Raw genomic sequence first — 18,990 nt, forward strand, 5'->3', positions numbered from 1 at the left:
TACAGACATTCAGCTCTCTGAGAGTTGTTTGCATTTGTTATTCCATCAGATAATATTATACTGTTAAAGTTCAGTTCCATTCATCAATGAAATTAGGGTCCAAATTTCATTTCTAAAACTGTATTTACACTTTTCTGGTGGAGTACACAAATGTCCATGAAGTCTAATGAATCCTACTTTCCATGTCATTGAAGTCTATCTTGTAGGTACAAGATGCTCTGAGACTTACTGACATGAAGGTCCTGCCTATTAACAATCATATTCCTCTTAGAATTACTTTTTCTTGTGTTTCTTAAGAAAGTTTAGTCAAGCTGAAATGCACTGGCCTGATTAATGGAGAAACAACAGACTCCCTTTCTTGGCATATTTTTTTTGTTTATAAACTCAAGTTCATTATTTCAGTCTCCAAACCAGTACACTCTTGTCCTGTGTGAAGTGCTCTTCATGCCATGAACCATGTTACAGGATTAGATTGCTTTGAGAACATGCCCTGAAGGTATTTTGTCTAAATGATTTAAGTGAAGCTGATTTTTGAAATGGTGTTAACATACACCTTCATAAACAAACATACACAGATGGTATTTGAAATCAAGACTGCTTGGCTTTAAATGGTTACACAGCAGCTGTGGTATTCTCATGGAGGTTCTTGACCATTTTTTACAACTTGTATGTAGTGGTATTTTAATGTGATTGAAATGTGAGGATAAACTGCCCAAAACTGTCAGGTTGTGCTCAGAGCTGTATCCTCTGAACATCACATGGAGGAAGACTTGCAAAAGTGAGTGTACATTCATGTGATTGAAGTAACTGTTCATAGCTTCAGAAATCCTGAGCTAAGACTTGTATGTAGTCTCCAAGTAAAATGCTACATTTTTTCTTTTTTTTTTCTTTTTTTTTAAATATGAAAAGTAAAATGATAGCTGCAAGAATTGATATAACCTAACATAAAATATCCAGTGGTGGTGAGAAGTAGATGCTTAGAGAAGAGTCCAAAACAGAAATAGACGGTCATGGTGTTTCCCAAAATATTGCCCCAACAGTCAAGAACTTGTGACTGAGAATGTTTCTTAGGAGTAGTGTCTTGTGACAGACTTCCACTGTGTATTATACAAGAGTTGTATATAATATGAAGAATTCACTCCTTTTTCTTTGCTCTGAATCTGCCACTATCTGATTTAATCTGATGCACCATTTTCCCCCCTGTAATTGAATACAGTGAAAAACAGTTCCATATTTGCTTCCTCTGTCAATTTGGTTTGTAGGTCTTTATCACATCTGCTCTAATCTCTCTCGTTTCTGTATGTCCTATCTACTTAACCATTATCTGCATGAAAGCTGTTCTGTGCCTCTTGTCAGCACTTTCAGTCAACCTTGTCTTGCCCTACTGTGATGCAGATGAGGAGGCACAGAACATCCAAATGTTCCAACGTCACATTTTGTTCTAGAATCATTGCACATCTAGAAGTACTGATAACTGTTCTAGTGATCTTGCAGGAATGTCAGGGTTGGGAAGCTAGTGAGGTTTTTGTTTTAAGGACAGACTACCATAAAATAGAGATGTGCATGGCAGGCACAGGAGAGCATCTCTGACTGTACTGCAGCTGCTCCTCAAAAGGCCTAGGAGGGTAAGTGTGAGAGCTTATTGTATGTTTGGGATATTGGTGAAGTCAAAGGTAAGTGTCCAAATGAGGACTAGATTTGCCATTTGACTAATCTTATTCTAAAGTCATCATTATCTGATTAACAGCCTTTATAAAAATAGATGCTTGTAAAGCCACATCCATCACATGATTTCCTTTTAAAATCAGTTAATTTTTTCAAGGTCAGTGAAGTTATTCATGTTTGAGTTGCTTCTGTGTGGCTGAAAATATTCTTCCCTCCTCCCCATCCAGCTTCCTACTCCATTTACTTTTCCTGGTCTCCTGTATTATAGTCTCTGTCAAACTGATCCTGTGTTGCAAACAGGGCCCCTAGTGCTTCTTTTCAGGAAATTTTCACTACTTTTGTTTTAAGATAGCCATCAAACAGAATTTGCCTGGCTGCACAGACACTGAAATGCCCTGTGAGATGCCTTAGGCAGAGGTGTTTTTCCACTTTCTCAGCTCGGTACAATGAGAGATGTGGGCAGGGGAGCAATTTGGCTGAACAAGAGGAACAAAAGTGGAACTTTAAAAACACAAGAAACAAACTCCAGTTTGCCAGACAGAAAAAAAAGCAGCAATACGGGTAGGAGGGGAAAAAAGAAAGAAAGAAAAGCGTGCTGGGGCCGGAGTAAAAGCAATGCTCTGTGTTGTGGCACTGTGACATCCGTGACACGATGCAGATTGCGCTCAGATCAGCGGGAGCACAGCGCCCTGAATGTAGGTGCCACTGCCGTGTGCAGGGCTGCACTCCTGTCTGGATTTCTGGATCTGGGTCTGTGCCATTGGGGAGCGCTGTCAGTCCCGCCCTCCTGTCGGACACTCGGCTGCCAGGCAAGCCGGAGGCTCTGGCGGTGACCCTGCGGGCAGCACACGGTTAACGTGTACCCGTGCGCCGTTCGTGCGGCGGCGGCGAGGCGGGGGAGGCACCGCGGGGCCCGAGGCGCGCGTTCCGCCGGCAGCGGCACCGGGCGGGCCCCGGGGGCGTGGGGGGCTCGGGGCCCGCCCCTGCCGGCCCGGCCCGCCCCGGCGCCGGCGCTGCGCTGCCGCAGTTCGCGGCGGGGCGGCCGCGGGGGATGCGCTCCGGGCCGCGGGCCGGGGCGCAGCTCAGGCACAGCGCTGCCGGGGGCCGGGCACGGCCGGCGCCTCCCGCCCGCCGCTCGCACAGAGCCAGCGCTGAGCCCCGAGAGCGCCGCTCCTGCAGCCACCATGGTGGCCAAGGATTATCCCTTCTACCTGTCCGCCAAGAGGGCAAATTTCGCCTTGGAAGCGCAGACGGTGACCAGCCCTAAAGAGACCGAGGTACTGCAGACACGGTTGCAGCTTTATTTTTCTTTGTTGAGTGACCTGCTTCGCGTTGGGTTAAAGTAACGCGGTTTGAGAACAGGCTGCCGTGTATGGATACCCATTTTATTTGGCATCCTTTACTGCCTTCTCTAGGTATTTTGGAATAAAGCCAGAAACAGAATCTAGATTTTTTTTGTCATCTGTCACTTTAGGAAAATTAATCTTTAAAATAGCTGATTGAGACATGCCTGCTTTACGTAAGTAGTTTAGAGATTTAGTTGTATTTTATTCCAGGTATTAAGCATTACTTACAAATTGTTAAACTTATGTAGGAGCTGGAAGGGAATCAGTATAATGGTGTCTTAAAGGACTGACTTTACATTAACTGTCTTTTCCGCATCACGATAAACAAAAAATTAATCTGATTTGCAGTTAACTGAAAATCCTGCCTCATCAGCAGATTGACTGCTCTATTTCTTAAAAGGCATGGAAGCCTTTCAAGTGACATAAAAAACTTTATTCACTAAGTCAAATTCAGCAATGTTCGTGAAAAAGTTAAATATTTGATACTTTAGGTTAATGTTGGTTTGTGTTTAGGAAGAAACCAGTTGACATTAAGGATTGTGACTGCTCTGGAGGAAGGCAGAACATTTATCTCAAGGTTTTTATTACTTAAATATATAGTTTCTTTATTAATCTTGTTTGCTGAGTAACTTGAAGACAGCTTATTAAGTTGGGTTCATTTAATACATCTCCATCAAAGATTAATTGCCTCCCCATTTGAATAGGTCTGCAGTAAAAGTAACATAAGCCCAATGACCTTATTTAATCATGATGCTTAAGCTAAGAACTGAGATGATGCTGTACTGTTGCTTTCCAGTGTACTTTTACATTGAGAGACTTAATTATTGAGGTCAAGGGAAGTGGAATTCTTTTCACCTATGTGTTTTTGAAAAATTAACCCCCTAAGTGTGTGTATGCATCTATGGAAAGCACAAGCTGTTAGATACTAAATGTTCTTCTCAAGGGTACTCATTATATTAATGATAATATTAAAGAAACATAATTTTAGCCTTTACTGCGTGAAGGGATTTTTTGTGAATTAATAGAACTGTCAGATCTGAAGAGTTGGCGTGTTGCTCTGTTACAGTTAGGGAGCTTGATTATAATCATATCCCAAAGAAAAAGACTCAGTGAAAGCTGAGAGCATGAGGAAGTATTGAGTAACAGATGTGATCAATCAAAATTACAACGTGAAAACAGCTTGTGTTTTATACGAACAAGAAAACGCACCCTTATGCTTTCAAGCAGTTTTCTGAGAGTAGGATGGGATTCCAGCGTTCTGAAAAAGAAACTTTTAAATATCCTGTCTTAGGAGGGTAAGACCACCCAGCACTCCAAAAAAATTAAGAAAGCAGAAATGAAACTACTCTTTGGGAAAGGCATTAATTATTAGGACTGGTGTATGCAGTCTGTTTCTTTGAAATCTGTACGGGGGAAAAATCCTTATTCTCTAACATTAAGCTGTTCTTTCAGCGTTTGGTATTTACAAGGGGAATTCAAGCTGTTGGGCGCCTTCTACCACAGCTGCGTGTCACTGCAGCAGAGCGCTGCCGTGTCCGGGCTGGGCGTTTCTGCCTTTGCAAACGCGAGTTTCATTCTAGCTATTAACATGTGAAGTTGGTTAATTTTTTTAATAACTCAAATTGTGCATAAATGTTGGTATGTTTGGATTAGAACAGATTTTCTGCTATATAGATGTTTTGAGGAACAAGTCAGTGGCAGAAAAGAGAACGGAGGTTTTCTGCTTCTGGCTCTTTCTTTCAGCTACGCCAACTCCCTTGGCATAAACTCTGTGGAAAGTTGCACAGTCACAAAACAATGACAAATGAAATTTCCAAAATACATGTAAACACTAAAATCTGGATTCTGATAAAAAACTATTGTTCTAGTCCAAGTCATCATAGTTCTTTTAAAATGCAGTTTAAAGGCAGCAAAACACTGCAGTACCTAGTACCTGAGTTAATATGGCAAACACTATAAGGTCTTTACTTACATCATTACATGCCCCACATAGAATCCTGTAGTACAATTCTAGGTGTGAACAGTACAGAGGTTTTGGGTTCTTCCCAACTTTTTTATAATTCAAAAATAGAGACAATTAGTAACATTTGAAACTTGCTTACTCTAAGTTATAAATAGCCCCCACCTTTCTCAGTGAGAAACACTATTTTCCATCTTTCCCATTCTAAAGCCCCAGACTGGGTGGGCAGCAGGTGAGAATGAGCATTCACAGCCACAGATTGAGGTTTAAAAGTCTGAATGTGAAGTCATGGAAAGGAACTCCCGAATTCCTCAGAGTAAGGATGTCCTGTTCCGCCATACAGGATCCAACACAGCACCTGGATTTAGGCTCTGAAAACTGCAATGAGGGCATAGAATTCCTCTGTGTCTCCAGTATGTTGTATGTCTGCTTACAGCCCTTACAGTGCAGAATCTCAGACCTCAGAGCCAGGGCTGTTTGCAGCCTGGCTGTTGTTGTCTCCTGCCATCCTGCCAGGTGTGCAGGAGCTCTGGGCTGCCTGGGGCTCAGGACAGTGTTTATTTGGGGACTGGAATGTGAAGGGGAACCCACCGGCCTCTAGGCCATGGCACATCATTAACAGGAGAACCAGGCGTGGAGCCAGAGGGAGAGGGGCCAAAAGATTATGAGATAAACTCCAAGTCATGAATTTTCTTTGATCTTCCTAAATGTATGTATTTAATGTTAATGAAATATTAGTAAGTCGCAGTTTTGACATAAGTTCATGTGCAGTGTAGCTGGAAACATGTCAAACCCCTGCGCTTGGAATTGCAGATCTGTTCTGCTTAATGGCAGTGTGAAACAAACAGCTTGTCTTTATTTTTCCATTCAGTAAATCACTGTATGATATCTGCTGGTTAATTGGCAGTCCAGGTTAATATCTAGTCAGTTCCAGAATGGAAAAGGTCTTTCTTAGATTGCCTGTACAAGCAGCTTCTAATGAGAGGAAATGCAGAATTTAATCAACTCTACATTAGCTGTCTGGGTTTTTTCAGGGTTTCTGTTGCTTGTGTTAATTCACCTCAGTGTGAGGTTTTTCTGTTAATTTACCTTCGTTTCCTAACTCCTGACAGATGTATTGATTTCTGGATATTGCAGACCACTCAAGAGATCACTCAAGATTGCTGGATGCAACTTGTGCTTATGCTGCTGACACTTGAGTGGTTCTGCCCTGCCTATGGCCAATGAAATCTGAGGCCCTACGGGTGGTGGGGACCAGCCAGGAGCCAAACTTTAACACATGGTGGGATAACATCATGCAAACTTCACTGTTGTCTTTGACCAGGAATATTTCACCACTTCCCTAAATGGCTCTTCATTGTACCCCAGCTATTATTTCAGGTTCTTGTCTTTGTAATGCTGTGATTAAAACAAAATGTCTCTGGATTTTCCTTTGCTTGCTGGTTTTGAGGAGACTGACAAGAGGAGGAATAACAAACCTCTTCCTGCTACCATCAGGGAGTGCAGGTGGTGCATGGGACCTTATGGATTTCAAGGAAAATTGTATCACCAATGCACACACTTAATTGTGTGATCAAGTTGCCTTTGTGTCAATTTACTACAATTACTTAATAAATTCTCCTTGACATGCTGGCTGTTTTAGTAGAGGGATGCCTCTCCCAGGATTTAGTATGGACTCGTGGATGATTTACTTACCTTTGTACAACACTGAACTATACTTAGAATTGCTTTAGAGTCACTTACTTTGTTTTTCTTGACCATATACCTCAGTTCTAGAAGAAGCATTGTTCTATAATTTTCCAGTCAGAATCTTTCTAAGATACTATGAAGCAAAGCAAATTCTCTGCTGTTTCAGTATAAAAACCCAGTCTTTTTAGTGCCAAAATCAATTGAGAATGTTGTTCTGGTTTTAGACTTGCTTCGCTCTGAAGGTACATAAAGCTTGAGATGCTTGGTTTAATTTATTTTTAGGTTTAAGTGTTTGCTGTGTTAAGGATTGTTGTAACATAGGTTGTTTTTTCAATTTTAACCTTTTTTAATTTTGTTTTGTTTTTTATCCTGCTGAAGGTTAAATACTGATAACATCCTGTGGAACAGAGCTTGAATGTGGGCTTTTTTTTTATTAAACTCCATGTTTCAGGGGCATTTATTAGAGCTGTTTAATCTGAGGCCAATTTAACTAGTAGCAGACTAACAAAAATAATATTGTTGGGCTTCCTGCCATGACAAATGTTGACTTACCCTTATAAAGTTGACAAAAAACTAATAACCTTTAAAGTATGGAAACCTTTAATGCATATGGAAATACAGCCAGTTACTTGAAATCTGAAACAGAATGGTTCTGTTTGAGTTTTCTGGCGCTGCTTGTGAATTAGGTATGGGACAAAGGTTACTGTACTGTTTCAATTTATAGTGTCTTCCATTTATTACACTCTTAACACTCTTGAGAGTAATTTAAGTTAAAACGTTTTTCCTTAATGAATGCTCCGTAGCACAGAATGAATGCTTTGGATGTCTGTTTGTCCTGATTCACATCAAAAAAAGGAAAAAAGTTAACCAGCATGTTTTTTATGGATGTTAAGCAAGGTAGCTACCTTAAATCCAGAATTATTGCTGTAAATGTCTCAGAACTTGCTGAGCTCCAGTAAGCCGGGATTCTAACGGGCATTGGCAATTTCAGCCACTTTGTGTGTGGGTTGAGAGAAGGTCAGCTGGCCTTTGAAGGTTAAAGGTAAACAGGATAAATTCTAAAATGCTAAGTTTCTGTACCAGTTTTCGCATAGCACTTATTTTCTGTGCTGGGTAAAACCCTCAGTAAGTTCCTTTTGTTGAGTTTGGTTTTAAAATACAATCAGAAAAATCAACACAATATCCTGGTCACAGTAGCGCAGCAGACACAAGAATAATGGCCCCTCAGGGAAACATTTTCCCTTGTTTGTCGGATTCAGCACCAGTCCTCGGACATGGAGACTGTTGTTGGAGTTGCTGATAAGAGATGGGAGTCAGGTGGAAAAACAATCATAGCAGCAGTGAGCATAATTTGCTCTTCACTGGCAGGAAATCGGTGGCTAAGCCCTTGAGGGGCATAGAAGGGAAGAATTTTTGAAGTGAGGTACTGGAGCAAGTGAAGACCTTTTATATGGCACCTAGACTACTATTCAGTGTGTGTTATCCAGGTCATTGCTTCTGATGTTCTTAGGGAAATATGGAGGGAATCTGGCCTCATTCTTTTTGTTTCCTTTCTTCCTGTTTGTTAGGAAATGAAAAGCAGTCTTTTGCTAGAGTAAGTTATCCACCAAAGAGTGATAATTAAGCTGTGTGTGGTCTTGAATGATAATGTATCAAAAACTGATACAGTTAATTGGGTTTAACTCACTCTACTTTGAACTTCAGGAATATTCTATTCTTTACATGTTCTGGTAAAAGAGTTTTTTAAAATTTTGCTGATGAAGGGCATCAAAGTATTACCTTCTTCCCCTAAATAGCCTTCTAGAAGCTCTCATATCTGTGTAGTGTGTTCTTGGATACAATATAACCAATTATTAGTGCCATTTTCACTAATGAAGAAGCAGAAATAGCATCAACTTAGCTGTCAGTGAATTGCAGCTAATATAAATGCCAAATTCTTCACAGGATCTTCTGCTTTAACACACTTCCATGGCTGTTTGAATGCTCAGCTTGCCCTGGGAGCAGGTGCTGTGTGCTAAGATTCAGGCTTTTAAATGGTAATCTGTGTTGGGGTCTGTGCATCAGACCCAAAATAATGATACAAAAGTTACCTTTTTGTCAGGATGTTATCATTTTGAAATTACCATATCACAGTTTAAAAAGCAAGACATCACTCCGTTCTGCAAGGCAAAAAGACTTAAATTTTACTGAAAAGGGAGCTGGCAGCTGTTAGTCTTCTCAGTGTGGCTTCCCAGTAATGCTGTAGTTGGAGCTGAATGCTGCATTTTCCTGCTGTCCCACAGCAGAAGGGTCATTTTTTGAGAGTTACACATTAAAAGATAGAGCTTTCCTTGCTTACTCAGTAGTCTAAGTCATTGGGTTAGAGTTTAATATATAGAAGATGCTGGAGATAGAATTGTACCTATACAGAAAGAGTAAATTAGAATGAAGAAGCAATTGGAAGCACTGTGTTCTTCATGCCTAGTTAGAGGCATGGCACCTTTGAAACTTCTTGTTTGATAGCTTTCCATCTTAAATTGGTGATAATCACTGATTATGCTATGGTGATTAGTCTTTCTTCCTACTAATTCTTCAGAAAAGTATATTAGGAAAATGTACGAAGAAGGAGATAGTAGGTGTTTGAAATGTCCATTGTCTGGTTTTCAGAACTGTCCGTATTTTGGACGCAGATTTGCGCCTTTTATCAGTTTGTTTACAGTTTCAAATTCTTTCTGAGGCTGCATGTATTCACGGTATTTGCAGCTTAAATTTTTTTTTGTCCCTGAATTCAAATGTTCCCAAAGTCATCTTGAGTTCAAATATACAGCTCCCTCCAAAAGCCATCTGCTCATTGTTCTAGCCTAGTCAGGTATTAATTTGACTTGACTTGACTGTTCAGCCTTTGAAGTTCCTGCACTCATGTTTCCCTCAGCTTTATTTAGCCGTATATCAAATTCAAAGCCCTGTCAGATTAATGTTACCTATTCACATATACCAGCTCCACATTTTGGAAACTCTGCCAAACTGTAGTCTGGGTCTTTTTTTTTTTTAACTTACTTCCCGTATTGCTTTGGCAAGCTTTCATAACTCTGAAAATACAGTCTAACATGCAATAATTTCAAAACTCTGAAATGAATTTTTTTTTTTTTTAATACCAATCCTAATGGCTTTAAAAGGTCAGGCAGCACATTGTAACTCCTGAATTTTTTGTCGTAACTTGGCCCAGTTCCCAGTCTGGACAGGTGATGGTTGTTGCAATGGATCCAGCCTCTAAGCAATGGATCCCCTCTAAGTTCCCAGAGCTGTGAGGGCAGGAGGAGAGGAGCAGTGATGACTTTGGCAGCTCTGGACACAGTCTGGAGTCTGGTGTTCATTCCACCAGTGCAGTGAGTCCTCATGGAGCCTCCTCATGCTGGGCAGACACCAGTTAAGATTCATAACCTCAAAGGGTCTTATGGTTGTGGGAATTCTGGTCAACTGGAAAATTGGAGAGTCTTCAGAGACAAATTAGTGAAATAATGAACATATTGGACAAATGTAAAAGTGCAGATTCTGGTCAGTATCTCTGGGTAAAACAGAACAGTTCATGCAGTCCCCTCTTTCCATTTGTTTTGTTGGCTATGATGAACAGTCCTTGGTGAGAAAAACACCCACCTGCTCAGAACTTGCCCTTGACTGTGGAATTTTTCCCTCTCCAGATTGTTGGCCTCAGTAGTTTGTTCAGCTTCTCTGCAGTGCTGGTTTGGAGAGCTGACACAGCTTGAGAATGAGGGTGCTGATGAGAGGGGAGGCAGAGGCAGAATGGATGTAGACAGTACAGCAGAAATCCTGTGATCAGATGTGCAGCAGTTTCAGCACTGCTGTCTAGCAGTTTTAGAATTACTCTGGTAGCGCTATATTTTCATTGCACTGTCAAAGCCTTATTTGTACAAACTTCATTTTATGACAGTAGAAAGGGTGACTCAGTGCTGATGGCTTTTGTTGTGAGACTTCTCTGAATAAAATGACACGTGGAACACGAAGATTTGATGAGTTTTCACTTCCAATTCAGTATCTTAACCTACCCCACAGTTTCTAATGAAGGGGAAAATCATGTTGTAAGTATTCAGGAAAGCTTTCCTGATACTTAAGAACTTATGGTTAACAAGATTTTCTTTCAGAACTCATTGGTAAAGGTGTAAAGTCTCAGGCTTCTGAAGTTATCTGTAGTTATGTCATTTGAGAGAATCCTGTAATAATACTGATTTCTTTCCATAAAATTGAATTCTAAATTTAGACCGCATATTTAACTGTTTCGAATTCTGGTCAGAATTTTCCATGTGAAATCAGAACATGATAGATTGCATGAGGAATTCAAGGTGGGGTGCTGGCACAGAAGGGCAGGACTGCAGTTATCTGACGTGGCTTTGCCTGCTGGGGGAACAGCTGGCCTCTAGTGGCTCACAGCAAGGTTCCAGAAGACCTTCATGGCATTTGATGGTGGCTGAAACTCTGCTTGGAGTTCATCTTTAAAATCAGTTTCTGTTTTCAGTGAGGTTTTGCATCATGAACATTAATGAAAATTCTACTGCCTTAGCACTTTTCTCCTTGATATGGCTGGGGGCAATGGATACCAGAAGGGATAGAGCATAAAGAAGGAGTAATAATTTCTATTAATCCTAACCTCCTCTCCGTATCTCCTAGAAAGTCCATGCAATGTTCATTTCCAGATTTTGCTGTAGGGCTGGGGTGCTGGTGCCTGAGTGCCCCGTGCTGCTGAGGCAGAGCTGCTGGCACAGGCTGTGCTGCTGGCACTGCCTGCCTGGGGCTCTGTGTCCCTGCACTGCAGTGCAGCACCTTCCTGACCAGCTGGCTCTGCTCTGGGCACCAGCACTCAGAACAGTCAGAAACAGCTCATGCTTGTGCCACCAGTTAAAGAACTGCACTGGAATCTCCAAGATTTTTCCTCTGTTTTGGGGAGTGGGGGAGGGGGTGGGATGCTGCTGCTGGAGAGAAGTATGTGAGACTAGAAGTATGAGAGTGCTGCAGTGACGTAAAAAATGCTCCTTCTGAAACCTGCCTCAAAGACATGGTTGCTGAAAAGGAAGGGTTATGAATAACAGTGCAGTGATGAAGATAAGGATTTAACTTGATTTAGACTGCTACAGTCCTTTAATGCCAGGTGTCACGTGTGGTGGAATACATTATTTTTGCTAGAGGGTTAAACATTTTGTCGCTCATCTCAGCTGGCTTTTATGGATTTCCAGGTCTGCCTGCTGAGAAGTAAATTAAGTATGTAGCTGCTTCTCACCTTTCCTCTGTTGCTGCACTAATGGAAGAGAATTTTACTTGCCAGTAATAGAGATGGCGATCATCGCTGCTGAGATTTTTTTTTTTTTTTTTTGTATCAAGAAGGATGACAAATCTGCATTATTTCCAGAGGGATTTATGTTTCTGAAGAAAAGGATAATAGGCATGTTTCATTTTCTTAAAGCTATGTCCAGACAGTTGGAGGCATAGCAAACCTACACAAACTTTGTAAGCACCGCTGAAAAAGAAAGATGGACTGCATTAGGATGTCCTTGAAATATGGTGTTGGATGGGGTTTTTAACTTCACTTGGAAGGTTTGGCTCTTTTTCTGTTGCCTTTTGCATGTGCTGTTCGAGATCCATTAAATGTCAGATGGAGGTTAGGAAGCCAAGGGTAACTGTTCTATTTTTATGTATTTATAATCACTTTTTTCTGTGTTATGATATCTGGTGTTTTTTTTTTTAAATAAGTATCTGCAGGACAATTGGCATATTATTTTGGTTATACATTACTTCGGGTTCTGTTGTGCTGTTAAAATATATATATGAGAAGGACAACATGGAATTGAGTGCTTTATGGTAGATTTTGTTAATTTTCCTTTATATTTTATGCAAAAAATAGGTGTATGTAAGCATGTTATTAATGTGTTTGTATATGTGAGTATTTTCATAAGAACATGCATTCAGAGACAATAAGAGTTAAAGATTTCTGTCTAAATTATATATTCTGGAAGAAAATATATTTAACTGAATAGAGTCACATGCTGACAGTGCCAGAAGCAAAGGCACAAACAGAATTGTTTATCTTTGAAAGCATTCCTTTCAGTGAAAAGATTATCATAATGTGCATTAGTTGCAAAGCACTGCTGAAAATTTTTCTGCTAAGAATGAGTAAAAATAATAAAATTATTTTCTCTTTCTTTCCCTGCCTTCCCCTGTCCCTGGCCATGCCAGTTACTCCATCGTTACATTTTTCAGCAGTTTCCAGGACCTGTATGTACCAGCCAAGAGCAATCTGTCACTGTCAGCATTTGAAACTGCTTTTGTTTATTTACTGCCCTAATTACAGACCAGGTTTGCAAACACTCTCGCTACAAATGCTTTCTTAGGAAAATCAGCAGAACTGTTAGCAATCTTCACCTGATTATGCTCACACTCTCCTGACTTTTTTTCCCTTTCCCTCCTCCTCCCTGTGCTGCAGGAGCCCAGTAACAAACGGGTCAAGCCTCTTTCCAGAGTGACATCCCTGGCCAGCCTCATCCCCCCTGTGCGAGCCACCCCGCTGAAGCGCTTCAGCCAGACTCTGCAGGTAAGGGCAGCAGTTCCTGCTGCTCCCGCTCAGCTGCAGCTCCTCCAGCCTCCCTGCAGCAGGGATGCACACGGGCACCCAGCACTGCAGTGTGCCAAACAGCCACGGGCACCTTGTCACCACAAGGTCACTCAGCTTAAAACTCAACTCTCACCTCAAAAAAACCACTTCACTCAGCTTAAAACACCTAACTCTCACCTCAAATAAACCACTTCTCTGTTTAATGTTTTTCACTTACCAGGAGGAAAACTATTGCACCTGTAGCATATAAAAATGGTTTACTAAAGGATTACAGTTGCTTTTTAAATTTGATGAAGAGAATATTCCATAATGCTTTCTCTTAATGTTGGTTGTTTTCTTTGAAAATGATATTTTTGGTATAGTTGGTCAGGTAGGACTGGTAAATTTCCTCCTGTAGAGTGAACTTTGACCTTAGCTAAACAAAAGAGTTAGTGAATAATTGGAACATTCCAAGTCATTTTCCGAAGGTGATGATGAAAATTAATAAAGGGCTAACAAATTTTAAATGCAGTTTCTATGTTAGAGATTAAGAATGTAATATTGTACATACTTGGAGACTAATGAAACTTTAATTTATAAAGCATTTGTTCCTTCAGACCTAGAGATGGCAAAGCATTGGGGTACTCAACTCCTAATGGCAGTGACAGCTGGGAGCTGCAGCACTGCTCTGGGTCTGGTCCAGAAAGCCACAGTTTCCTCTTTAGAAGAGTTTATGTAAGAAGACATGTCAAAGATCTAAAGAAAATTATTTAACAAGCTTAATTTCTTCAAGAGGAACTGTAAAAGTAACTTGAATGTGTTAGAAATGTTCCTTAGTCAAAATTACCTAAATTAGAGCTTTACTGAAGTTACCTGTTAAGGAGGAAAGAAATAAAACTTCAGAGTCTTTTGAGAAATAAAAAGTCATGGGAAAGAAGGCCATTCTTCTGTAGCTGTAATTACTTAGAAAATTGATATCACAGGGTTTTCTGACATTGGTTTTCCTGTCTTTGGTTCCTGTGATGTTGAAAGTGCACATTTCTGCACAGGGTTGGAGGATCAGCCAAATGTCTGCACCCCGCCAGGCTTGGTGCAGGTGAGGTCTGCGTGACTCGAGCAGAGCTCCCTGTATCCCCTGGGCTCTGTGAATCTCCTGCAGAGTCTGCCTCCAGGAGAAACTGGCCCAGCTCTGGAAAGGCTACATCAGTTCCAGTTGTGAGGAGTGTGGAAAAAGATTTAATTTTTGCCCAAACTGCTGCTGAGTGGGGTGCTTCCCTTTCCACAGCCTTAGGCAGCTGTTGGCCTCATTTAGATACCTGTGCTATTGTTCTGCAGTGAAAGCCTCTGAGCCTGCACAATGCAGTGCCCAGAACAATATTGGATTTCATAAAGTTTCAGACTAACCAAAACAACTATTCTTTCATGTATGCAGTAGCAGCTTCCTAAAATGAGAACTATATTAATGTGTTTCAGGGTGAATTTTGTCAAAAATAGGAGGGAAAATAACAGCTTTGTTGCAAGTCCTACTGTTGCAAGCATTTCTGTTTTGCTCTGTTCATACTGCCCATAAGAATATATTTTAATTAGCAGATTAAACAGTGATGTTTAATCCCCTCTTAACTATGTGCTTGAAGTAGCTGTGATGAGAAATCAGCTTCTATGTTCTCCAGATCCTGCTGGTCATGTCTCAGCTGTAAATTGACTTCTTATCTATTTTTCTCAATAGCTATAGAGCAGGGACAAAAAAGACTGACCTTGTGCTCAGGTGTCCCACTTGGAATTACTTAGAAACATTCTGGGAAGTACATATTGCTATTTCACTTTGTTATGGTTTGACATAGCTGTCACTGTGTCTTGAGAACAGTATAGGTTTCTTTTCATCATGTGACCTCCTGTAGAAAAGAAAAAAATTGTTGATTTTTCTTACTGAGTGAACTTTTATGTATCTTCATTGTTATTTCAATCAAAACTCATGTTTCTTCTTGCATTGCTGCTAGATGATGTGTCTGTAAAATGAAGAAAACTACTGTAATCATCACAACATGCAGAACAAACAACTTCTTCCCCTGGAAGAAAACAAAATAAAGTCAAAAGAACATCCATCTAAAAAGACACTCCAACAGCATCAGTAAAATGAGTTAGAAGCTCATTTTTCCTCATAAAGGAATTCTGAGATTCCTTTATGGCATTTCAAACAAACCTTCTTAGATATTCTTCTAAATGGAAGATACATGGAAGAGGAAAAAAACTTTTTGTGTATAATTTTCCTTACCTCTGTACATGTGACTTCCACTTGACATTAATGGACATTCAGCATGCAGCATGAGGAGGAACATTTCTGCCTGGGATTTGTATAGTTTCTTTTAAGATACGTTCTTAGCTACTTTTTATGTTTTGCATATTTTATTGATTACAGAAGTATTTGATTTTTTTGTGTATACTTCACTTTATTCCAATTTTCCACTTATTTTCAATACTTTTTTTCATAAGGATGCCAAGTAAAAAATATTTAGTCTTTCAGGTTTTCTTTTTGGGCCTTCTTTTTGGTTTTTTGTTTGTTTGGTTAGTTTGTTTTTGTTATTGACTATTTGTAGTCATTCTGTTGCTGTCATGTAGGGCAGTGCATAGCAGCTGACTAATAAAATGCTGTTAGTTTCATTCTGCCAGCTGCACTCTGTCTGTGCAGCTGCAGGATACCTGATGCCAAGCAGGGATTCTTACTTGTTAATCCACCTGGGAAGCCAGTTTATTTCATAGCTGTATTTCCAGTCTCCATCAAGCTACACTAATGATTGTTATGATCTGCCTGGTCTTATTCACAGCTGTGCTGTTTGGCTTAAAGCAGAAAATAGGATCAGAAAAAGAACTCCAGCTGATGCTGAAGAAAGAAATCGAAGTCTGGCTGGCTTCCTCTGCAACTTCCATTTTAATCAGTGTGTCTTGAATTTAAGTAGGGAGTCCAAATTGCTTTCCTCTGTCTTAGGACACAAAAATTTTATAAAAATCCTCAAGAAGAAAATTGTTTTTAATATCAGTTCTGAATGCCACAGCTTTGATTAGTAGTGGCCTTTGCCCACTACATAAAGTTGTTTGCTTTACTGCAGCTCTAATTAAGGGTTGTTAATTGCATTGATTAACATTGGTAACACATAGACCCTTCAAGAAACAGTCTTATAACAGCCAGGGAAGTCTGTTGCCAGAGAAATGAGGGGCTGTGGATGGATTTTCCCTAGCTCCTTTAGTTTTTGTAATTATATGAAAATTTTAATCATCCCATGACACCATAATTTTTAAACAGTGTGTGGGACATGTTTTTTAAGGAAGCCAGAAGCTTCCTTATAGGAAAGTATTTTTAAAAGACTGGAGATGTAGGAATGCTCTTTTGACATTCCTGCAGTTCTTTCATGGGATTCTGTCACATGAATAGATTTTAAATTTTTCCTTCTTGACAAGTACAAAGCAAAAATAGCATCAGAGTATCTCCAAACTTGTTTTTAGAATTTTTTGGTAGAACTTCAGTTTAGGGCTGCATTCCACTAATAAGTAACCTCAGTCCTGTGTCCCTTACACTTTGTATGGTTGATGGTTAAATGGCTGATGTATGACAGAAATCAATTAAATATATACTCTTTGTGTCTAGGTAGCAAGGGTAACCAAACAAGTAAGCAGGATTTTGGGGAGTTTGGTTTCATTTTGAGTCTTTTAGCCTCTTTGTGCTCCTTCTGCCCAGTGAGGACAATTTAGGGCTGTCTGTTCACTGAATTGAAACTCTGTGTTTGATAATTTCTGATAGTTTAGTGTACTGCAACATTCTGCACTATCTCTGTGGTACACTCTTGGTGCTTTTTGTATGGGAATGCATTGCAGAAGTTTTGTACATGTTGAGGACAGGACATGGACAGAGTTCACTGCAGGAATGGAGGCCCTGCCCTTCCATGAGAATGTATTGAAATAATTTCTCTTACATTCCTGGTACTAAGCGTTGCGATGAAGTTCAAAGTACAAACTGATCCAGAGAAGATTTGTTTGTTGTCCTGAACCTTAGAAAATGAGCAAAGTGAGGCTGTGACATGAAAGTGATGCAACATAAACCCCATTGTCTCTTCCCAGCGCTCCATCAGTTTCCGCAGCGAGAGTCGCCCCGACCTGTTCAGCCCGCGGCCATGGACTCGCAATGTGCCCCCTGCTAACACCAAGAGGAGAGACAGCAAACTCTGGAGTGAGACCTTCGATGTCTGTGTCAACCACATGCTTACATCCAAGGAAATCAAGAGGCAAGAGGTATAGATATACATATGTATGTTTTTTTTAACCATAAATTTCATGTTCAAAAGTTGCCTTTAAAGCATAGAGTTGGGAATGCTCACAGGCACTGGGGTAGCACTGGAAGATGTCCTGCAATTAAAATGTGTCACCACCTCCACTAGAAGCAGAATTCCGTCTCTGGTATCTAGGACTCGAGCTGTATTAGATTAATGTATTCTTTGTTCAATCCAGCTCATTGTATTCCCTTAACAAACCCAAAGTCACTGAGATGTTTTGTGATTGGCTGCACGTGTGTGCGAGTTCTGTCTGATGGTTGATATTTTGGTGTTTCATTTTGTTCTTCTGGTAATGTGAGGTGAGTATGCTGTGCCAGGAGCAGGTGTTCATCAGGTGATACAGACACACAAAATGCACCATCATTTCCCTTTTGGAAAAGACTGTCTTTGAGGAAGTTTCCGGTGCTAGACAGGTGACACACTGATCAAAAGATGTGTCTTCCAAAGCTAAAAAGAAGCGTGCCAGGGGTTTTAATGTGTCAGACAAGAAAAAGTCTAAATAGTTCATATTATAGTCAACACAGAGCTCCTTCAAATCAAGGTATTTTTATTTTCTGAAGAAATGTCTAGCAGTATCAACAAAGCTTGTAGCAATCTCCCTGAGAATATTTCAGGGACTGAGTCATAAATCAAACAACAGTAGTGTCAAGCATTTCGTGTGTAAATTTTAACATTGTACAGGAATTCATAGCAAATAAATTTGTAATTGAGAACTTCAAAGGCAGCTTACTGAAAATTAAACTGTAGAAACTGTTTGCACAGCTTACTGATTGAAAGCTTTGACAGTAAAGCAAGGAATTCTAGCCCAAAATGTCCTTAACTCTTACTGTACCCCAGTTTAAAGAGGAAATCATGCAATAAGTTAATAACAATGGGGGTTTGATAAACCAGTGAATTAGGATGATGTTATTTTTAATCTGCCAGCTTTAAAGTCTCCAATATGCTTTAAGAGGAGTAACTAGCATCAGTCAACAGTTTTCTAGAGCTCAGCCTTTGTAACAAAAAAATGAACTGGTACCAAAATAAAAGTGCTCAGTACCATGAAATGCTTTAAGTAAGATCTGTCTCCTACTTGGTAGAATCCCCTGTAACTTCTGCATGTGCTAAAGTGGAACACAACAAACTCCTGTGCAAGCAATTGTGTAAGTGGCTAAGTCAAAGTTAAAACACCACAATGAAGGTAGTTTCCTACATCTGGGAATATATCCCTTTGGAAAAAAAAAATTCTTTGTCTATTTGAGATAAGCTTTTAATAAACATTCTAGTATAACTGTTTTAAAAAACAATGCACTTGATTCTGTAGTTATGGAATAAAGCCTTACTTTATTTCTGTAGATTTAACAGAGAAATGCTGTTACATGGTATTAAGACAGCTATTCAAAATATAACACCAACCCAGGAAGTGGAGCATAAATTAAATAAAGATACTTT

At 40.1% G+C, this 18,990-nt stretch overlaps 1 protein-coding gene across 1 annotated transcript in view; it reads left to right on the forward strand.

Moving 5' to 3' along the window:
- ARHGEF3 (Rho guanine nucleotide exchange factor 3) overlaps positions 1 to 18,990 on the forward strand; it is a 105,915-nt gene that overhangs the window by 79,988 nt on the left and 6,937 nt on the right. The window contains 2 exon segments of the mRNA XM_053989624.1: positions 13,130 to 13,237; positions 17,348 to 17,518. Coding sequence (XP_053845599.1) covers positions 13,130 to 13,237; positions 17,348 to 17,518 — 279 coding nt within the window.

Source organism: Vidua macroura, chromosome 13, assembly GCF_024509145.1.
Source record: "Vidua macroura isolate BioBank_ID:100142 chromosome 13, ASM2450914v1, whole genome shotgun sequence".
In the NCBI taxonomy this organism is placed as follows: Eukaryota; Metazoa; Chordata; class Aves; order Passeriformes; family Viduidae; genus Vidua; species Vidua macroura.